A 23,942-nucleotide genomic window follows, 5' to 3' on the forward strand; every position below is an offset into this window, starting at 1 on the left:
CTTCACTCTGGCTTCTGCTTCCTGACCAAAACTTGGTGTTCCTCCCATGACCTTGTGAGGTGTGGTGCAATTTCCTCTTTGAGTAATGAATGAGTAATATATTCCATTTTCTTTTGGCATTCTGACTTTGCTGCACCACCAGACCTTAATAAACCCTGTCCTGAAGTAATGCACAATGTAAATAAAACATACTTATAAGGCACTTAAAATATAATTATCCTATACAAGAAGTCAATATAGACCAAAAATCTCTTGGTTGCATTTTGGATAAATCTGGAGGTAAAGACTCCAGCAGAGGCTGAATTGTTTTTAGTTGATAATGGATAAATTTAACTAGCTTTGTTGTCAATCTGCTTGTTCCTTCCTGTTTTACTCTGTGAGTGAGTTGTTTCCCTGCCTAGCACCCAGTTGTGGGATGAGTGAGTGACTGAATTGAATGGGTATGTGAGACTAGCCTGGACATTTCTGATCTCAAAGCTGAAGCCCGCATTTGGTTCCTAGAAAGAACAATTTGTCTTATCCATGAAGAATGTGTCCTGTCAGGTGCTTTTCTGTCCTACAGACTGACTACTAAGAAGTATAAGAAGTTATTTAAAATTTATTTGAAAAATATGTTTAGAAATCTTTAGTGACTTCACTTAATTTACCAAATTAAGTTTGAATTCTCTCTCCTGGTATTTGAAATTCTCTAAAATTGGGTGCCAATCTACATTTCTAGACTTCTCTTCCATTCTCTCTGCCACTCAACTTTCTGCTCTAGGCCAAATTTAACTGCAAATCAGAATCACTTGAGAAACACTTTTAAAACAAACTCCTGAACTCCACCCCCAAAACTGGGTCAATATCTTATAAGGAATACCTATAAATTGAGATTAAAAAGACCAACAACTCAACACAGAAATAAACAAAGGACACTAAAAACAAAATATAAAGTTGCCTGAAACATATGAAAAAAATCTTCAATCACATTTATAAAAAGAGAAATGCAACCCAATACTATACCACACTAAGATACCATTTTTCACATACAGCATTGGCTAAAAACATTCACAATTCTGATCATACATTCTATTGAAGATGTTTGGAGATATAGACATTCTTACACATTTCTGGTGGCTTTGCAATATCATACAACTTGCATGGAGAGAAATTTGGTGATATCTACCAAAGCTAGATATACTTTCCATTTGACCCAACAATCTTACTTCTCAGAATCTATTGTAAAGAAATGCCCGCATACATAGAGTGATATGTGTACAAGGTTAATTCTGAAATTTTTTATAATAACAATATACTGAAAGCAATCCAAATGTTCCTCAACAAAGGGAGTGGTTAAATAAACTACGGTAGAATCTCAGAATGGCTTAATAAAGAATGAGAAAGATCTCTGTGTACTCATAAGAAAAGATCTCCAGGAAATACACTTAGGTGGAAAAAAAATGCAAAACAGATATATAATATACTATTATATGTACCAGAGATCAAATTACCAATATCAGCTGGATCATAGAAAAAGCAAGAGAATTCCAGAAAAACATCTACTCTGCTTCACCGACTATGCTAAAGTCTTTGATTGTGTGGATCATAACAAATTGTGGGAAATTCTTCAAGAGATGGGAATCCCAGACCACCTTACCTGTCTCCTGAGAAATCTGTATGCAGGTCAAGAATCAACAGTTAGAACTGGACATGGAGTAACAGACTGGTTCCAAATTGGGAGAGGAGTACGTTAAGGCTGTATATTGTCACCTGTTTATTTAACTTATATACAAAGTACATCAGGCAAAATGCCAGGCTGGATGAATCACAAGCTGGAATCAAGATTGCCCAGAGAAATATCAAAAACCTCAGGTATGTAGATGACACTACCCTTATGGCAGAAAGCAAAGAGGAACTAAAGAGCCTCTTGATGAAAGTGAAAGAGGAGAGTGAAAACGTTGGCTTAAAACTCAACATTCGAAAAAATTAAAATCATGGCATCTGGTCCCATCACTTCATGGCAAATAGATGGGGAAATAACGGAAACAGTGACAGACCTTATTTTCCTGGGCTCCAAAATCACTGCAGATGGTGATGGCAGCCATGAAATTAAAAGACACTTGCTCCTTGGAAGAAAAGCTATGACAAACCTAGACAGCATATTGAAAAGCAAGGACATTACTTTGCCAACAAAGGTCCGTCTAGTCAAAGCTATGGTTTTTCCAGTAGTCATGTATGGATGGACCATAAAGAAGGCTGAGTGCCGAGGAATTGATGCTTTTGAACTGTGGTGTTGGAGAAGACTCTTGAGAGTCCCTTGGACTCCAAGGAGATCAGTCAATCCTAAAGGAAATCAGTACTGAATATTCATTGAAAACACTGATGCTAAAGTTGAAGCTCTAATACTTTGGTCACCTGATGTGAAGAACTGACTCATAAGAAAAGACCCTGATGCTGGGCAAGATTGAAGGCAGGAGGAGAAGGAAACGACAGAGGATGCCATGGTTGGATGGCCTCACCAACTCAATGGACATGAGTCTGAGCAAGTTCTGGGAACTGGTGATGGACAGGGAAGCCTGGCATGCTGCAGACCCTTTGGGGCAAAGGGTCAATTTTTCAGATGCTTCTGTGGGGTCACAAAGAGTTGGACACGACTGAGTGACTGAACTGAACTGATTGTTTGTATAAAAAGAAAGGAAAAAGAATAAGGAACTACTGTGCAGCACAGGGAACTGTATTCAATGTTCTGTAATAATCTGTAATGGAAAAGAATCTGAAAAAGAGTTTATAATTATATATACACAAATCACTTCGCTACACACCTGGAACTAATACAACATTGTAAATCAGCTATATATTTTTTTAAAAATATTTTTCCTACTCAAGGTAATAAAATATTTTTCTGTTTAAAAAAGAGAGAGAAGGGGAATATAGGTGTCTATATTGATTTGTGTTTGCATAAAGAAGCCATTAAACGGATCAAGATGGAATCATAAATATTACTGTGGGAGCAGAGAATAATAAGGGTCAAGAATGGGTGTAAGACTTGTCTGTTAATGCCTTTTTATATAGTGTTGACTTTGGAATCCAAAAAATGTATCATTTGTTTAAAAGTCTGAATAAAAACAAAAAGTACTTTTGATAGAGTCATTATCAAAAAAATCTACTCAGTTTCAAGGCTCCTCCTTTAAATCCACTCCCTTTTCAAAACTCTGTGATACATACAATACTGTGACAACTATAACTAGAAGAGCTTGTCCCTTCACCACATTCTTCAAGCACTTGTTTTACACACTTGACTTATCAGGTACTTTTAACCCCTTGTTTGTCAGGGTTGATCTTGACAGCGATAAGCTTGATGTTAGAGGCAGTGCAATGGGTGATCACACAAGTTAGGGGACAGGGTGATAATCAAAACCTGAATAAACAGAGAGGGACACCAAGGCCCAGCCTTGTCTCCTAGCACAGAGTGGCAGGGTCTAGAGAAGGCAGCTGCCAGGCATTGTCACCACTGAAGAAGGGAGGAATTGGGACAAAGGGTCAATTTTTCAGATGCTTCTGTGGGGAAGCAGCATTTCTGCCTTGTTATGGATCCAGATGGTTGTGAGGTTGTCCATAAAGGACACTTCTCAACAGGATCAAAGACAGAGTATTCTAGGCTGAAATGGATTCTATCAGTCTCAGGTATAAAAGTTACTCCAGAGACTCACCTAGGAATTCCCTACTCATGAATCAGGAATCAGTGCTGCCTCTCCTTGTGGCCACATTCCACTCCCACCAACTTTTCCCCCTTCCTTTTTCCCTTCCTTCAGAAGAAGCTATCAAACAATTGCCTTCCCCTCCAAAAAATGTCCTATGTTTTAGCTCTTAAAGTTTAGTGATCAATACCAGTGTCAAAATATTTTTCACCTATATATTTTGCTAAGCATATAAATATACAAATATTCATGCCCGCTATGTTTTCATCTCTCTTCTCTTTTCATTCTGTAATAAAATGCCTTTAGCCAGCTACTCCTTCCCATCTGATAACTTCCTCTATAATCCATCCTCTTAGCATAGATACCAATATTCCTATCTCAAATTGATATTTTAAATATCTCTGACAATTAAGAATGCCTTTATGTGTTAGGTCACTCTATCTTTTATCTTTAATTTTTTTTCTTTATTTTTAATTTGTGTGTGTGTGTGTGTGTTAGGTCATTCTTAACCTCACATATAATATACTCTGGACTGCCAAAACTGGATAGGCTTATTCTGCACTGGAATTCGCTCAAGAATGAATAACTTTCATTAGGCTAATGACTGAAATCTTCAATCTTCCTGGTGTTTGTAGGTCTATCACCTATAATTCAAAATACATTTAGCAAGATGGACCAGCTGGTGAGTACAGCCCACACTGTAGCTGGATGTGGGCCTCTGTTTTTAAGGCCCTGTGAAAAGTCTGGAAGAGTAGAGAGTGCTTGATTTATTTTCAAGGAAAGTAAGGCCATCTGACAGATTTCCAACTGAAAATCGGTCAAGGCTGGAGATTGGTTTACTGAGACCATGGCGCATGCCAGCGTCTATTTTCTCATGGCTGACTCCCAGTCTTGGCTGAATGCACTACAGCCTTTCCCATAAGGGTAACCTGGGACATGACACAAGGAGAGACAGGCCTTCCAGGAATTAGATGAGGAACAAAATCAAAGGCTCCTCAAATCATGTCCAAGCTGCCATTCAATGAGTGGCAAACACTCAAATCACAATACCTGACTTCCAATAAGGCAGAAAAGGAAATCTTCATTCTCTACAGTTCATATTCAATCCAGATGTCTACAAGACAGCAGGATTCATGCTAACACGTTGCCAAGGCAGCACCAGATGTTTGTAACAGTTAGGACCATGCACAGGTCGAGGTGGAAGACATAATGATTTTTCCAAACTTCTCTGAAATGAGGAACGAGAATTCTTTGTGTGAGTTGGTGGGTGACACATTTGACACCAGGAACACCTGGTGGAGGATGGCTTTCATCACCAGCCAGCAAGTCTCTGTACTGGATTGTATGCCTACTTCCTCTCAAGACATCTGGATTATAATCAAGCTCACTGGCTCCTGCTATTTGACAAGACTGGAAGCCAAAGGTTGACTCCCAGTTGAGCACCAAATATATGGCTTTGCAGTAATAGTCTCTCAGGCTTCAGTTTTGTCACTGACAGGATTAATGTAGCCTGACCCTGAGGAGCAACTGTGAGGATTCCTTGTTAATGAGCAGAAAGCAATTACAAGTATTTTTCAATTATAGTGCTCTAGGCCCTCTGACAACTCATTGACCACAGTAACAGCATTAAATCCTCATCATCGCCTATGAAATGCATATAACCATGTTCTAAGCTGAGACTTAGGCAGTAACTTGCTCAAGGTTACATGCAAATACATTGTGACTGTGGATTTGAACCTCTTTGACTCTAGAACCTCTTTTGTGTCTTTTGCATGTATGACTATTGGTTGTTGTTGGTAAGGACACTCTCTTTTTGTTCTCCGTGAAAAACATATGCATTGTAAGAAATAAATGTCCACAAATCAATCACTGCTCCACTAATGACTTATGTTAAGACATTGGAAAAGTGAAGCTGCTCAGTCGTGTCCAACTCTTTGTGACCCCATGGACTATAGCCTGCCAGGCTCCTCCATCCATGGGATTCTCCAGGTAAGAATCCTGGAGTGGGTTGCCATTTCCTTCTCCAGGGGATCTTCCTGATCCAGGGACAGAACCCAGGTCTCCTGCACTGCAGGCAGACTCTTTACCATCTGAGTCACCAGGGGGTCCCAAGACATTGGAAAAGATGCTATTTATTTTCCTTTTGAACTAGCTCAGGGAAAAATGAGCTAATAAAAATAGAGAGTGCACAGCTGAAACTTCATATCCAAATAAATTAGGGAGACCTGCTGGCCAACACTGTACCTATAGTAAACAATACTGTATTGCACACTTCAAAATTAGTTGAGGATAGATCTCAAGCTAAGTGTCTTTACAAAAGTAAAAATATATATATGATTTAGAAAGCTAGACTATATTAAAAATCAACTGACATTATCATGACTTAATTACAACGATATGTGTTCATAGCACCAAGAGTATGTGACACAGAAATCCATGAAGTAACATGTTATATATACTGAAGTTAAATGTTAATTAATGGAGGGACTTCCCTGGTGATCAAATGGTTAAGATTCTGTACTTCCACAGGAGAGGGCAAGGGTTCAATCCCTGGTAGGTGAAGTAAGATTCCCACATGCCGCAGTAAGGCCCCCCACTCCCTCACAAATTGCTAACTAATGGGAAAAAGTATGCTTTATGTGCTTTCGGACAAAATATATTTTATGAAAAATACCCAGGATATGCAAATGGCACAAGAAGGATTTTCATTATAGTTGAAACAACAGTAAACAAAAGTAGAGAAATTGTGTAAGAAAGAAAGAATTTTGTTTTTAAATAAAGCTCTAGAGATGTAATAGTTATAAAAGACACTGGGTGGGTCAGATCTGGGGCTTCTGACCATGAGGCATAACTACTCACAGTAAATTTGCCATGTTCCCACGAGAACCGCAGCGAGTTAGACCTTAGCTGCCCAACACTGAGTTGTACGCCTCATATGCATCATTAATATGAAAAATTGTGAAAACTCTACATTCAGCCAAATTCTTCTGCTTTCCAAAAGGACGTGGGCGCCATTCAGTCCATATTTCCACTGACTTTTCATTTAGTTTCACAGCTAATCTCAGCCCCCGCTCACTCTCCCCAAGCCTGGCCAGAGTCAAGGACTCCGAAGGGTGTGCGGGACCCATTTATGAGGGAGTTACCTACAACATAGAGGCTGAAGGAGGATCAGATGGTGCTGCTCACAGGCAAGAAGACTCAGGATACAGAAGAAAGTGTTAGAATATCTCTCTGGCTATTCTTTATCAGAATACCTCCCCGACTCTGCCCCACTGAATTACTTCTCTCCTTTTCCTCCATCTTACTGACTTTCAAACTGTAGACTGTTGGCATATTTTTCATTTTAGTGTTCAAAACTTAAGCCAGAACCATCCAGGACAGTTATATAAGTAGTTAGGCAGACTGACCTTTGTTCCCACAAGCAAATAGCCCTCTGGAAACCCCAATTTTCCTTTTGATTCCCCACCGACCTCTCCCATAAGGTATGCCCCACCTTAGCTAAGAGAAAAGCAGTAATATAATCATTAAATTGTTTCAGAGAACCTAGCTGGAAGTGGTCAATTTTCATGGTGCTGTTGCTGACAGGACCGAAGATGGTGATCACGGAGACTTTCCTGGTGGCCATCTTGCAGAAACTTTCCAGATACTCATCTCGCTGCTGCACATACATGCTGTTTTCAGCCTTGGGAGCAGTGATCAGCTGGAGGAGGGCAAAAGCAAGCAAAAAAATTAACTCACAGTGATAGTTTCACACTGAGGAAGATGTCACAGGGATGATCTAGAATAGAGGACTGATGGTGACTGACAGGGTGTGTGTGTTAGTTGCTCAATCATGCTCGACTCTTTGTGACCCTACGGACTGTAGCCCACCAAGCTCCTGTGTCCATGGAATTCTCCAGGCAAGAATCCTGGAGTAGGTTGCCCTTCCTAAACTAGACTGACACCTAAACTGGATCATTTTGTTGGATAGTTAGCATAATTAAAGCCAAAAGAGACCATTTGGAAAGGCCTTAAAAAAAAAAAAATGATTCCAGACAGTTTAGAGTTTCTACTCACTTCCACTATCATCTGCCTTCATTATCAGTCTCCACGTGTCTTGGTTTTCTCATTTATGAACTCTGCACAGGAATACTTCTTTCACAAGGCTGTTTGTTGTAAGTATTACATGACACTTAGCGTGCAATAATTGTCCAATAAATGCTATCTCTCTCCCTTTATTTTGATCTTCATTACCTTAATTGGCTGCTCAGACACTGGTGAATTCAGTGGCTACCACTATTATTTCACATCTTACAGGGCTGAGTTTCATAGCCAGGTCTTGGGCACTATGAAACATTCCACGGCTTAGAATTTTCATTAGGTAAAATTCAGAGAATTTTTAGAATGGCTCTTTGGCCCAGTTCTGTCTCCGAACATAATTATTGCCACACTGGGCCTGCACAGAGCTCCTGGTGGATGTCTGTGATGCTGAAACCCTCCAACAGGATGAATTTTTCTCTTTCTGTTCAGCATTCTTTCCAATTCAAACCTGGCATTTTTCACCTAGCCCCTGTGTCTCTCACTCAATTTGACCCCCTGACTTCAGAAGACAGAGCAATAAAAAGAGATGCTTTGGTCACCAGCTATGTGGGAAAACACAGACTTCACTATTTTGGATAAAATGAGGATACTCTTATTTTTCAAGGTTCCTCTTGAACTCTCTCCCTAAGAATGCCTCAATGTTGTAATCTAGCCAGATATAAAAGCCTTTCTACTATGGTGATTATTTTTGTTGCCTTTTTCCTGAGTCTTCTCCAATTTTATTAGCTTCTTCGTGAGCAGAAACCAGGATTGTGTAGCACATCTGACAAATGTTTGGGCATGTGCTGTTTGCTCTGAGGTGGAAGGACATGAAATTTGATTCTGATGATGACTAGATTTTTTTGATCTCTCTAACCCTAAACAGCTTGATCGGCTGATGTCTGCAAAAAACACAGTTTAGTCACCCTATGCAGGCTTCTCATTAGCTCAGAGGCCAGCCTCTAGACCAGGGACTGAACTGGACCACCAGAGAGTTCCCCCATCTATACACTTCCTTTCATTTGACCAATTTATCAAGCACTTTTCTACTTAAAAAAAGTTAGTCCCATCTAACCTTACAAAATATTCCTGACGTTTGTGGCTATTAGCTTGGCATTTTGCAGAAGGGAACTCACCATGTTGTTAAACTCTTTATCAAATACTTCATCAAGATAGTAATAAATCTAGTCCCAGCTCGTTTTGCTGTTTATTTTGCTCTGTCTGAAATGTATTTATTGTGGCCTGCAGGCGTTCCCTTCGAAGAATTATCTGTGCTTGACAAAAATACTATCCTTCATGGAAATCAAAATGAGTTCAATAGCTTTTGAGTAGAACATTAACAAAAATTTTTCCACGATGAAGCTTTTGTTTATGTTTTCTCAGATTGTTATTTATTTTAACAAGACATGATTTCATCTATTTTTGATTTTGTGTTTATGAACCTCTTCAGATGGACAGGGTGGGTAGGAAATGCTTGGTTTAGAAATATAATTCCCCAAGAGGAAAAATAATAAAATTTCCCTTAATTTATTCATTGATTCACACTTAGCCTTAAAAAAGATTTAAGGAGGCTGTAGAAAGATACAGTGATGGTATTTTTGCTTTGTTAGTTTTTTAATTAGCTACATGGCATTTGAAAATATTTCTTTATGTTTTGATAGTAGTCCACATCCAGGTGTTTTGTTTTCAGTTGGTATATTTTAGTCTTTTCTTTTTGGCTTTTCTTTGCTCACAGATACACTATTTTGAAATACATAAAATGACTGTTTAAGTGAAAACACAAAATAGTAAAAAAAAAAAAAAAGAAAAAAGAAAAGAAAAGAAAGTAACATGTCCTGGTAATGATTTTGGACTCCCTGACCTAAAGGAAGGCTGAAAGAAAGTAAAAGTGTTAGTCGCTCAGTTCTGCCAGACTCTTTGAGACCCCATGGCTGTAGTCCACCAGGCTCCTCTTTTCATGGAGTTCTGCAGGCGAGAATACTGGAGTGGGCGGCCATGCCCTTCTCCAGGGGATCTTACCAACCCAGGGGTTGAACCCAGTCTCCTGCACTGCAGGCAGATTCTTCACTGTCTGAGCCACCAGGGAAGCTCCAAAGGAAGGATAGCGCATATTTAGAATATATGCTAGATGACTGATAACTCCCTGGCTCTGAAACTTCAGATCCATGCATAGACTCCATTCCATTCATGGACCCTTGCAGTCCATGGACAGATCATGCTATGACAGGATTTTAAGAGTTCTCAAAGCCCCTTCTGCTCTCTTTCTTCCCCTTGTGCATAACTGAGAATTTCAGAGAATATACAATCATCCCAAACCGTATCCTGCCAGGCAGCTTCTCCCATGTGTCTCTGAACACAGTAGCCTTAGACTGTGGATACCCAGTGGGAACTGCACTTAAATAAGCAGAGGGCTCTGATGTTTACTTTCACCTCAGGCCCTTTGCCCAGGGAAGCCTTAACCCACCTGGGAGGTGACATTCATTTCGCGTGACTCACTTCCTAGATTCTAGCCCTCCACAACCTGGCCTCAGGCTCTCTCTTGCTAAACTTTCCTCCTATTCCTCCCTTAAGTGACCTCTTCACCCTGTAGCTGGACTGTGGCCTAAATTAGGAAATGAGAGGAATCTGAGTGGCACAGAGAAAGGGTGACGGTCGTCAAAATCCGAAGATCTGCATTTTTGTCCTAGTTCAACCCCTGGCTACTCTGTAGCCTCAACAAAGCCTTTTAACCTTCTAAACCTTGGTTTTCTCATCTTTGGAACAACTTCCCTACGAACTCATAAAATAGTGAGAATCAAGCATACATATTAGTATATATATTACATAAATATATACAGGCTATGTACACCAAAGCATCATAGATGTATGCTGCCTTTGAAGAATTCACTCACATTCCTTCCCTTACCTTCACCCATGTCATCCTTCTCACCCAGAATCTCCTCCCCTCCCTTCCACCTTATCAGAATCTGAGTCATTCTTCAAATGCAGCATCCTCCTTAAAGTCTCATCTATTCCACAACAATCACTTTCTCCTTTTAATTACTGTTCTTATTATGTGCATGGCTCACCTGGAATTGATGTATTTCCTTGATTTACCATTTTGTTTTATGTTTATGTCACATCTCTGTAACTAGAGTGTCAATTCATCAAGGCACTGAAGCCCCAGCCCCACTACTGCCTAGTAGGTAGTAGGAGCACAAGGCTCCTCAGGTTACATCAATCTCTCCTGCTGGAGGTGTGGTTCCCTGCTAGATGCAGCCCACAGACCATTGGTAAAGACACTCTCCTTTACATTAAATCTGCTTTTTGAGTTTGCAGCACACAAAGTGTTGCAAAATGAAGGCAGCTGATCATCTGAACATATTTCAGTGACTCTTTCCCTGTGTACTGACATCTATGTCCCATTCATTTTCTAGCGTGGCAGTACTTCAAACAGAGTTTAAAATGGTAACCATTTCCAGTCTCCTCTTTTTAAAAAGAGCATTTTAGAAGACTGAAGAGACTTAGCACAGAACTTCCCAGTAAACATTATTGTCTGGCACTTGGCCTCTTTCTAGTCTGGTGGTGATAAATCAGGGCATGTATCGTGAAGCTAGAATTGTGTTGTTCTTTCTTATGTTTCTGTTCCAACTTTCCAACTGGCGTGTTGGCACAAGGAGCCTCAGGCTATAAGGAAGCTAGTTTGCATAAGTAAAGGGTGCAAATGGAAATGGGAAGACGCTGGGGGGTGGATATTTTAAGTCAGTTTACTCCAAGTACTGTGTTAAGCTCAAAACATTAGACTCTTACAGGATTCTGAGAAAAGGCATTCCAGCTGGTAGTCTGCCTCAGAAAATAGGAGGTTTATATTCTTTTCTAAAATTAAATCAAGTAAGTAGATTATTGTCCCAATATCCAAATTTCTGTAGTAAGGTTAAAAGTACTAACATACTTGAATTACGGGAGATCCAATCTCCAAAGAATACTTAACCTTGAACTTGAATCTATGTATTTCAGTGTGATGAGTCTTCTTGTTCATTGACAAACAGGTCCATGGGCACAGAGAACAGCATGATGACTTTTCAGCTATACCCTACGTATTCCAATGTTTCCATGATAAAAGACTCATCCATATTCTCAATTTTGTCATCCCCAGACCAGCATCAATCAGTCTGAGGGATTAGATTAACTGGGATTCAATCCATTGTTCTCCACTTGACTAGGTGGAAAGCCAGTGAGTTGAGGTACAAAGAACTAGCTGAGTATTAAAGGCAGAAATTCTACATTGGTGCTCAGCACAAAATGTTGACAATTGGTATATCTTACTGTTTTTCTGAGTAATTCAAGATTGAAAAGGAATTTTAAAACACTTGTATTACTAACAGGTTCATTTCTCAGTTTCTGGTTCCTTTTATGGCACAAGCCCACAGTAAGCTCACATCCCTGGGAAGGCAGAACAGGGAAGTGATTGACCCTGAGTTTAAACTCAAACATATCTCAGTTTTAATTCTGGCTTTGTCTTGTATTGATTGGCTATACACCTTGGGAACCTTCTCAATCTGTCTAAACTTCTGTAAATGGAGTTAATTAGTCCTTCCTCATGGGATTGTTGTGAAAATTAATCCACAGTCTCAGCAAAGCACTTTGCAGGATGTGCCCCTTTTGATTGACAGGCTGAGAGACAGAAGATTAGGAGGTGTGACCTCTGACCTAACTCTACCTGTAGCTCCTCTGAAGACCACTAGGATGCTATTCATCCAACTATAAGCTGTACCATCACTGCCAGTGTTTCTCTAAGTAGTTAAGTATGAAAGAAGGATATAAATAAATGCAAAGGACTAGGTTATTGTCACTGAGCACCAGGTTACTGAAAATCTGGAAAGAGAATCTAAAAGGCTTGCATAATTTCTTGGATGCAAATCTCACTTCAGTTTGAGTAAACTGGGTTAGGTTGAGGCCAGTTGGGAGGGCTATGTTGTCATCTGTACTTTAATAGCTTGGAAGCTGCTGTGCCTTAATGAATATTAATTAAATCACTGAAACTTCCTGAATAACATCAGCCATGTTTGACAGGAAAAATGAATGGAAAAGAGATAAGCGGTACCAGCAAAATATTTCTGCCAGACACTGGTCTCCTCTCTGTCTGGTTAAAGACTTCTCTCCATCTTTCAACTTTCCATTGCATTTATTTTATAATGTCTTTTCTAATCCATTTTTATTTTTTGACATTATTAGCTCTTCAGAGAACACAGTTCTGATATGACCATCAGCCAGGCACACATGGGACTGAAATGCAAGGCTAAAATGCCTCCTGTTGGTATTTTCTTTCTAATAACAATCCTAGATCTTGGTCCAACCCCAAAGAGCAACGCTGCCATGAGCAAGCCCAGCTGGTTTCTGTTTTGCCTCACATGACATCAGCAGAAGCTGTTGTCTGAATTTTCATTCGCTAGAAATTTATGATCAGGGATACTGTTAAAAGCAGAAAAGACCCAGCCGGGCTTTCAAATCCCTGACTAAGGGAGTGGAAAGAAATGAAAGGCATGACTAATATCAGGGATATAGTATGAAAACCCCTTTCTTCTGACTCATGAGCTACAGGCAGTGGAAGTATTTGCCAGATGGGTGCACAATTACAATCCTGACATTTTACCCATGATTATTCCCCCCCTGGTTAAAACCTGACCATGCCAGACAAAGTTCCAGGTACTCAGAAAGAGAGCAACAGAAAATGCTACTGACGATTTCCCATACCCCAAAGAGAGCAGTTTGCCTCCAAAAGTTCTGTACTAGGTAGAATTCTACTCTAAAATCAGTGATTCTTCTGGTTTGGTCTGGAACATTCCCACTTAAACCTGCGTACTCTGGCAATAACCAAATAGTTGTTAAACTACTCTAATAGCCTATCTTCTGTTAACCTAAGTTTACAGAGTTACTTTAAGGCTCTGGTTAGAAACGAGTACCAACATACAAAATATATATAACAAGACACACACACACACACATGAATCTGTAGAATCAATCAAAATTTAAGTTTTGTTCTATTATAAAGATATACTAGATGGAACAGCTAAGAGAATTTGGGGACATGCCCCATCCATGATAACTCTCACAAGGGATTCTGCTCTGAATAACATTTCAAAGTGAGCACATTGAACTTTTTGAAACCCCTAAAAGATAAATGGGCACCAGAGTCACTTCGCTCAGATCATTAATCCAAATTTAGTTAGAAAAATGAAAAGACTCTCTAAGAGATGCCTTGAGAAATGAGCATCTATCTCTTCTGGCTGTGGGAATGCAGGGCATGGAGTCACCTTGTGTCTGCAGCAGGATAGATGCTGTCCTCACATGAGACAGCTCCCTCTCAGGCAGCTAGCTGAATTATTCCTGACTCAGGTTACCCAGCATTAACTTACAGATCTATTTCTCTGAATTAACCACATCATGCCCTTTTTCTCCTAGTCATCCTGGATTAAAATGCAGCATTAAGAAGCTAGGGGCAAAATCTTGGAAGGGCACTAAAATAAGGGCAAGGAGACACTGAGAAAAGATGAATCATTCCCATCAATGATGAAAATTTCCCATACCTTTAAGATGATGCTTATTCTTGCCCAAAGCCCTCTTGGGTCTGACTAGACTCTGGTGTCATTCTTTGGATGGTGGCAAGGAACGGCCAAAAGAGTTACTGAGATGGACCTGGGACTTGCTCAGTACCCAGGGCACTCAGAACCACAGGCAGTATAGAAATAGGACTGCATGTCTCCTTCACACACACACACACACACGTTCTAGAGGCCCAGGAGAAACTGACATGACATCTTGACTCCAAATTCAGATACGCCTCTAAGGGATCAGAAAATGGAGCAATTAACCCAGCTTCCACACTTCGTTCATTTTGCTTCTTACTAGTAGTTGGGCACTTGTGGGGGAGGCAGGCTTTAGGAGAGAAAATTTTAGCTAGCTGGTTTAAAAAATATATTTGTGGGGCCAGACAAACAAGGACCCTTCCCCACTACCAGTCATACCCACTCCCCAACCAGGCTGCCACACTTTCCCCCTTTAAGTCTCCCAATTGTTGGTATAGACCTAACTGTTGATATAGACCTGCTATTTTCCCATACACATGCTTCTAGTTTTTAAGCTCATGCAGAAAGAAATCTTTTTCCTAAATTTTGACTGCCATCAATGCATTCCATTTTATTAATTCTTTTATTCTTCTTTGAACTTGGCAGAAGGGAGTTGTATTTAGAACCTTCTTGTGGAAGAGAGCCATAAGAGGGGGATGGGTCTGGTGGGTTTGGAAGAAGTTGAGCACAGAAGAAGCTGAGTGCTTCCTTGGGCTCGTGGCTAAGATCCCCCAGTCACTGACTGCTTAGGGCCATGGGTCTGTGTGGATAGAGGTTCATAGAATATCTAAGTCAAAAGGAGCTACTGGCCTGGCTGTCCTTCTTTGACAAACCTCCTGATCTTCCTGACAGATTACCTGTTTAGCCATAGCCTGCTATCCAATAATGTGATTTTAGAAAAATAACACTCCAAGTCCTAACACTGCCACAGCCTACAGAACAATACCAAGGAGAAGATTACTTACAAGCAGCCTTCGTTTGCCTTCAAAGGGCCCCAGTAGGTCGGTCACCGACTTCCTGGGATTCTGAGTGAAGGGTTTTGCGGGTTTCAGGTGGCCATCCTGCTCTGTCCTCCCCACCTTTTTCTTCTTGTTCTTCTCTTTCTCCTGCCTGCTCTTTTTCTCAGCCTTGTCCTTCTTCACTTGCTTTTCACTCTTGAGTAACTTGTCTGCTTTCTCACTCTTCACCTTTTTTTTCTTCTCCTTCTCGGGTTTCTCAAGCTTTTCGTGCTTTTTAGACTCCTTCGCCTTTTTGGGGGGTATATTTCCCCCCTGCAACTCCTCCTCCAGCTGAGAGGTGGTCGGCCGGCTGAGGTCATACTCATTGCTAAGAATTTTGTCCTGGGCTTTCTTTTTGGGAGGTTTCCCCTTTGCTGGCTTGTGAGGACCTGGCACCACATTGGGGTCCCGGGGGCCATGCTCCCGCCTGTCTGTGCGGTTGTCCCGGAAACGGCCCGCGCCGGCCCTGGTGCTGGGCTCGGAGATGGCGATGGAAGGGGCAGCTGTGAAGACCTCGAAGCTGGTGGCCTTGCTGGGCCTCCTAGTGGTCGGCGGCCTCTCCCTGGGCTGCTCCTTCCTGGGCGGAGGGTAGAGATTCTCGGAGGCCACCGGCCCCTTGGCAGTAATCACCTCGGCTGTTGCTGGGGGCCGGTGGGGGGCCGAGGAAAGGTGCACTCGGGGGGTCCAGGGCCTCTGGGTGGTCGGAAAGGCCGTGGTGGTTGTGGGTCTTGCAGCTACCGTCACCACCCGAGAGGTGGCCCGCGTCACTGTTGTGACCGGAGCTGGAGGCAGTGTGGTGGCCCGTGGGGTTGGAGGAGCGGGGGGAGGAGCAGTGGTGGCCGGTTTTCTCACCACCTTCACCCGACTCTCTCTGGTGGGTGGCACTTGCGCTCTCCTCTGCTCCTCTTTCCTCTTCTCACTGCTCGGGCCTGGCCTCCCTGCCTCTCCACCATTATTCCCCTCCTCCACCACTTGGCCCTCAACTCCAGAGGCCTTACATTTTTGCACAAAACCCTTCTGCCTGATCTTCTCTATCCTGCGGATGGGTCCCTGGTCGATGATTTCATACATGGCCTCCAACCTGACCGGGTAAGGGTAGCGTTCCTCCACCTGCAGTGTCTTCTTCAACAGCACCATGCCGAATTTGCCCTTCTCCAGCTTCAAGAAGCTCATCAGCTTTGGGATGAGGCTGGGGTCCAAGGGCTGCTCCAGGACGCGGCCCTCACTGGTGATCCTTCGCACCTTGCCTCCTTCCTCGCCTGCCTGGTGGAACAGCACGATCTGCTGGATGTGCCTCTCAGCCAGCTCACAATACACGTCGTCCTTCAGCAGGCTCATCATGAGCCGGTAGTAGCCGTCCGAGGCATGTGGGGCCGAGATGACCCATACCCTGTTTTTCCCTGCAAAGCTGGCAAGGATGTTGGGAGAGCTGGACCCAGAGGGGAAGCGCAACATTCTTGACCGAGCTAAGGACCCCTCATCTCGGACCATCTCACGGGGAGAGCTCCGAGCTGCTGGGCTCTGCTGAGTTCTCACTGGGGCCCCACGGATGCCCAGCGAGGCTGGCGGCGCGGTGGCATGAGCTACTCTCAATACCGGTATGCTCCTCCTTCTTTGGAGAGGCTGAAGGTTTGGTTCTTCCAGAGTGGTTCTCTCAATTCCCTGAGACCTCCCTGTGTGCCTCAGTAACCGAGCTGGCCTTCTGTTGACGGCGGAAACCAGAGGCACTTTCTGCCCTCCGCGGCTCCCTCTATTCATGGTCTGCCCGTGGGGTTCTGATCCACACACCAGCCACAGCGCCAGCAGCATAGTAAAACTGGGTCCCATTCTCCATGTCATTGTGCAGTCCTCTTTGGGGAGACAGCAGGGTCAAAACAGAAAGGGGAGGGCAGAGAAAAAAAAAGAAAGAAAATCATTTAATTGCAAACAGAGCTGGGCATTATCTTTATCTGTCTTGGCCAAGGAGAGGGGGAAGGGGTGGTTGGAGAAGAAGGAGGGAGGTCAGAGAATGGAAAATCGGATGAGATCCTGTTGCTTTAAGTCCCTGTAATTTGTCACTGCTTAGCAAAGACAGTTACATTAAGCAGGAAACTCAACTCAGTTCCCCATTCAGCATGCTTGCACTGTTTCAACTGTCTGATGCTCCAGAGAAAATGCACACTGAGCATATTAATTATGACAACATTCCTATTTCATTTCTTCAAATAAATGACAAAGAAACAAACAAACACAGTAAAGACAGGCAGGATTACACACTTACATAGTGGCTCATGGAGATGGAATGCAGAGGTTTTAAAAAGCAATCTGAAGTGTGCTCCCAGGACAGTTCCTAGACGAAATACTTTTCCTCCCAATTCTCCTTCTCCTTTGCAAGGCTGGCCGATACAAAGGGGTTTGCTGCAGCCCCAGGTCCCAGAGCCACACACAGACCACCGCCTGTCCGGTCCTGAGGGCTGAACTTTCTTCTTTTTCTTTCTGGCTGTGCTTTTTTACCTTCTTGACAAGTAGAATGAGGTGAAAGGAGCTGTCCTTTTAAGTCTTTGCATCTCCATTTGTCTGCAGCTTCTGCTCCGGCGGTGTGTCTGCGAATGCCAATCCCCCCCGGCCGGCCGACAGCACTGGACACCCCTTAAAGTGGAGTCTCAGCTATTTCTAAATCTCGCTCTTTCTCTTTTTCGAGTTCCAGGATCCTTCTTATCACCCTTTCCCCCACAGTCTGGCTTAGTCTCTTTGTTTCCGAGCGTAAAAGCACTGCGATTAATATGTTTTCCAGGCCGAGGGAAAACACAGGAATGTGATGTTGAAAAGGACTTTTTTCTTTTCCTTATGCTTCTCTCCTCCCTTTATTTCTTCCCACCTTTTCCCTCCTCTCTTCCTTCTCCTTTTTCTTCTTCCTCTTGCCTGGATTCAGTCCCAGAAATGCCAGGACAACCTCAGTTTTGATCCAAACCAAACTCAAACAACAGCAGCCACTGGAAATCAAGGAAACTTCACTAAGAATTTAACAGATCAGCAAAACACCGCCTCCTTCCCATTTCAGCATGGTGAGCGGTGAGCCTGGACTGGGAGGGAGAGAAGGGGCTGTTCTTTGGGTGGGGGTGTTGAAACACTGCACATCATCATAAATCACTTTGGAACAGGATGGCTGAGGACTTAACCCCTTCCCTACTGAGTCATCAGGACACTGTCCCTTCCTGTCTGTACACACACTGTGCTTGGGAAAGGGAAAATTCTCAGATTTCTACATCTGACTGCTTGATTTTCCTAGAGACAGATAGTCATTTGGGTCAGGGTGCTTGGCTGTACATACACAGACAGTGTATATATATATTTATAGTTCTATGAATGTATTTTTATCTCTTTCTCCCTGCTTCATGTGTTTCATTTGAGGTTGGAAATGCCGATGGAAAACATGGCTGGGTTGTTTTTATTTTATGCTAATTGGGGATCATATTACTGTATTCTTATTCCTAGTTTCTCCTTGGCATGAAAGGAAGCTGGTAAAAGGTTAGAAGTGCAAGCAATGGCTGCTGTTCCCCTGAGATTGTGGTCAGCCATTACACAGGGAAAGGCCACTACGACCTCCAATTCTGAGATCTGGCTGTGGTAGGCTAAGAGCTTCCTCAGACGGCACAAGTGTACGTACGTGTGTGTGTGTGTGTGTGTGTGTGTTGCAATATCTTGCACTCCAGAGGCTTCCAGTATCCAGAGGGCTTTAAACAGTCCTTAGAAATAGCTATATCGGAGATACTGAAGCAGCTCTGTGGATCCACCTCACAGATTTGCCATGAGGAATCAGCTTTTAGCAGGGAGGGAGGGTGCCTTGGGTTACACAGATATTTCTTCCAGCCTCTCCAAGTGCATTCAGTCAGTATTAACTGCCCCAGGCAGTGGCAAGTCAGTGTTTTCAGGAGGCCCCTTGTAAGCTAGATCATGTTAATGTCTACACTCTCTGGAATAAACCTGGTCCCTGGTTGTTCCTTTTCATCAGCACCATCTCCGACTGGTCATTTACCTTTCCTTCACATGAGTTCCCGGCACTGAATTGAAGATCTGTGGAGGGTTGAGTATCAGGTTGTCAGTCCACAGCATGAAGACCTGGGGGTGCCAAGGAGGAAGAGCCTTTGCGGAGCCTTTCTGTTCTGGCCTTCTGTAAGTCCGGAACAAACATGGGCTTCAGGCAGAGACCTTCTGTCCCCTGAAGACAGAGATTTCCCCTTTCATGGGATTCACCTGTTAAGTTGACCAAACGCCCTGAACTGCACAGTCCTGGATGTGACTTCCTTTCGCACGTCATAATGTGTTCTACACAATCCCTTGCTGAGCCGCCTTCCTTCCTTCCTTTCGCTTCCTTTTGTCTTCTCCCTGCTAATAATAACTACCATTTATTGAGCATGTTCACATGAGGCTCTGGGCTTGGCACTTTCATATATGCTTTTATTTAACCCTCACAGCATCCCCAAGAGACAGGTGGGATCATCCCCTATTTGCAGATGGGCAACCTGAGACTGAATGAATTTAAGTAATTGCTCACTGTCACACAAATGCTAAGAAGTGGGCCTGAAATTTGAACCCAGATGTAGAACTATCTACAAAGCACTGGGTTATCCTGCTTCTTCCTCCTTTCATTTTCTTCCCACACCTTCTCTTTCTTCTTTTCCTTCAATTGGTTTTTGTTTCCTATATTCACAGAAAAGTCTCATTAATTTGTTCAACTAGACCGCTTATAGTTTTAGAGTCTACTTTCTAAAATAATTGTGTAGCAGTACTTTTTGCCTTTCTTAATAGGTCCTTAACATTCAGTTCAGTTCAATTCAGTTGCTCAGTCGTGTCCGACTCTTTGTGACCCCATGAACCGCAGCACACCAGGCCTCCCTGTCCATCACCAACTCCCGGAGTCTACCCAAACCCATGTCCATCGAGTCAGTGATGCCATCCAACCATCTCATCCTCTATTGTCCCTTTCTCCTCCTGCCCTCAATCCCTCCCAGCATCAGGGTCTTTTTAAATGAGTCAGCTGTTCACATCAGGTGGCCAAAGTATTGGAATTTCAGCTTCAACATCAGTCCTTCCAAAGAACACCCAGGACTGATCTCCTTTAGGAAGGACTGGTTGGATCTCCTTGCAGTCCAAGGGACTCTCAAGAGTCTTCTCCAACACCGCAGTTCAAAGGCATCAGTTCTTTGGTGCTCAGCTTTCTTCACAGACCAACTCTCAGATCCATACATGACCACTGGAAAAACTATAGCCTTGACTAGACAGACCTTTGTTGGCAAAGTAATGTCTCTGCTTTTTAATATGCTGTCTAGGTTGGTCATAACTTTCCTTCCAAGGAGTAAGCATCTTTTAATTTCATGGCTGCAATCACCATCTGCAGTGATTTTGGAGCCCAGAAAAATAAAGTCTGACACTGTTTCCACTGTTTCCCCATCTATTTCCCATGAAGTGATGGGACCAGATGCCATGATCTTAGTTTTCTGAATGTTGAGTTTTAAGCCAACTTTTTCACTCTCCTCTTTCACTTTCATCAAGAGGCTTTTTAGCTCCTCTTCACTTTCTGCTATAAGGGTTGTGTCATCTGCATATCTGAGGTTATTGATATTTCTCCCTGCAGTCTTGATTCCAGCGTGGCTTCCTCTGTAAGGCCAGACCCCAGGGCCATGATGGGCTGCCCCTCCTCTCCCTCCCGCCAGCAGGGGAAGTCCCTAACGGAAGGAGCCTCCCAGATCCCAGGGACCAATGACAGCACACTTCACCAGCTAAACCCGCCCCATCCCAGCCAGGTAGAAGAACCTGTCAGCCCGAGACTCTGTGACCTGGCGACCTATCCGAACCCCCGTCCATCTAGCCTGACCATCCCTCGCAACGAACGTATAAACGCCACCCGCAACACGGTCTAAGCGTGGACTTCCTCGACCTGCCTCGCTCGGGTCCAGGAACCCTGCCTGGGAGCCCTTCGCCATTAAAAAGCCTGTTAGACATTTTTTGGTGTCCTGGTCTTTTACCTAACATCCTCCAGTCCAGCGTTTCTCATGATGTATTCTGCATATAAGTTAAATAATCAGGGTGACAATATACAGCCTTGACGTACTCCTTTTCCTATTTGGAACCAGTCTGTTGTTCCATGTCCAGTTCTAACTGTTGCTTCCTGACTTGCATACAGGTTTCTCAAGAGGCAGTTCAGGTGGTCTTGTATTCCTATATCTTTCAGAATTCAGGTCCTTAACATATTTTATCCTTTTTCTTTAATATCTCATGGCTTCTAGAAGCCTCCCAACGGTGTGCACAACATTCGTCACCTTTGCCACGTGTAGAGTTGAAATAAAACCACTTAGGTTTATTTGACCTGTACTTAACCTTAAGGGGAAGCCAGCCCAATCCTGAGCTGTGTCTTCCGGACTCAGGCTTTCTTCTCTTTCTTCTCTTCCCTTCCCTTCTATGAGCTTCTGCCACGAGATGGCGCGCTAAACACATATGCGGGAGAGGGACGCTCCAGGGACTCCCCAACGCCCCATATCCCACAGCCATCCCACAGCCACCCCATAGCCACCCCACAGACACACAGGCAATATGCAGCTTCTCCTGCCTGTTCAGGATTTTTCAGCCTCAAAACCTAAGGCCTTTTCTAGGACCTCAGAAAAGCCTGCCAGGCAAGTTCCGGGAGCACATGTCTGATAAGAGCTGTTAGGAAGCAAGTTAGTTTGTACCCCTTCTGGAAAAGCCCTTAATGATACAGGATTTGTAATAAATCAATTTCTAGTCCATGATTTAAGAGAGTCTCCTACCTAGATCTGTCCACTTTTTTCTGTAACCTAAGAAAGAAACACTAATGGCAGATAAAAAAGGGAAAGAAAGGAGAGAGGTGGGGGGATTGATGTTGAGTCAGAGAAAGGTAAGAAGAACAAAATTCAAAACTAGATTTTAGAAATGCTAGAATTCACTGACAAGACCCTGCCTGACACTGGTAGCACAGTGATTTGGAAGCAGGGAAGGAAAGAATAAGCAAAACACATTTGCTTTAGAGACTCTAGGATAGGGGTGATTATTTGATGAAAATGCGAGTAAGTGGAAGGAGGCTTCCAGAAGAGGATGGACTAACTGATCGGAACCAAGGCTCCAGTGACCTCAGACCAAGATTTAGCAAGATATCCTTTCCCAGGCACCGGAGAGAAACTTTGAATTCTAGCCTAGTTGGTTCCCTACACAGAGTAACACCTGATGGACCTTACTGACTAGATTCATTGCATTATTCCATTGCCTGAAAAAACCATTTGCTTAAGAGGAAACAAGAAAAAACGTAAAGAAGAAAAAAACTTGTAAACTCTTCAGTGTGGTCTTGAAGGGAAACCACCTCTCCCACTCTGTGATAACCTATACCCTCAGCGGGAAGAATAACAGAGCCATTTTTTCACATTTTTGTGACAGAGACACAAAACAATATTCACACTAAGAATAATGCTGTGTGCTTTTCCTTTCCATTTGTAACTCTAACTAATGTTCAGTCTCCAGCCACACTTATGTCATTATGAATGAAAATGAACCCTTCTCCTTCTCAGGATTCACATTTTTTAGTATTTGTAGCACATTCATTGTAGCATTCTTTAGTTTGTGTAGGACAAACTAAAGAAAAAAAAAATGGCAAAGTCGAGGGGAAAGCCCACAGTGACCATGAACTCAGCCTAGAGAAATCCTGAGAAAGGGTAATCCCCACAAAGAAACACTCTGAAACCGTCTCTGAAATGTCAACAAACTCACAGGTTTAATCTGAAGTTGAGGTATACATATACTTCCTTAAAAAATAAAAGTTATTTGATGGTGGCCAAAACTATTGGGAAGAATAGTTTTAATTTTTTAAAAAATTCACTTAGTTTTGATTACATTCAGAGATTTTTTTTGGAGGGGGCCTTGAAGACTTTTATTTTCCAGATGGGAAGTTGTTTAATTAAGAAAATGTTGAAGTCTTAATTAGAGCAATGTGAAGGGTTCCCCACTCCCCCCGTCCCCAGTAGAGATTAAGGGACTTTGTGAATGACTTAATGGCTCTTTTAAAATCTCTAATGCTTAAATTTTAAATCTTTAACCACTCAACTTGATGCTTGAAGGTTTAGTTGTGAATTGGGAGGGGGTGAACTATACTGAGTTCAAGGTTAACTATTGGCTATTTAATGCATACAAAAATTTATTTCAATCAGGTTTCAAGAGGACAATTCTGAGTATGTTGCTCTCCATGCCTTTAGGTATAGCCCGGTGAAGAACAGTGATCCAATATCTTTCTTCCTTCTTTTCAACCTTTCTCTCAAATGTTTGTCAAGAGTTCAGGCTTCATACCAGCAATGAGATAGTACCAGGCAGTCTCTTCTCCTAAGGAGCCCACAGCCCATTGGAGAAGATAAACAAGTATTAGTCAATTATACTGTCTGCAGCAGTACTGCCAGCTTTCTCTTCATGTAAAAATTCTGCGCACGACTATGGGTCCATTCCTAGAAGACTTTGCCTCTTTGATTCACGGGGCAGGCTTTATCGTGCCACTATGTGGCACCCAGAAAACTTGCTTGGTTTATTCCATCAGTTCTAAAGTATGCTAGAGCCTACAAGAGTCCAAG

At 42.7% G+C, this 23,942-nt stretch overlaps 1 protein-coding gene across 1 annotated transcript in view; it reads right to left on the reverse strand.

The window, feature by feature from the left end:
* Positions 1–18,437, reverse strand: part of CCDC80 (coiled-coil domain containing 80) — a 34,984-nt gene extending 16,547 nt beyond the window's left edge. Inside the window, exons 1-3 of the mRNA XM_069553157.1 lie at positions 17,600–18,437; positions 15,307–17,189; positions 7,221–7,377 (exon numbers count right to left, since the gene is read on the reverse strand). Coding sequence (XP_069409258.1) covers positions 7,221–7,377; positions 15,307–17,178 — 2,029 coding nt within the window. The 5' untranslated portion in view covers positions 17,179–17,189; positions 17,600–18,437. The remainder of the gene's footprint in view (positions 1–7,220; positions 7,378–15,306; positions 17,190–17,599) is intronic.
* Between the last annotated feature and the right edge of the window lie 5,505 nt (positions 18,438–23,942).

Source organism: Ovis canadensis, chromosome 1, assembly GCF_042477335.2.
Source record: "Ovis canadensis isolate MfBH-ARS-UI-01 breed Bighorn chromosome 1, ARS-UI_OviCan_v2, whole genome shotgun sequence".
Lineage (NCBI taxonomy): Eukaryota > Metazoa > Chordata > Mammalia > Artiodactyla > Bovidae > Ovis > Ovis canadensis.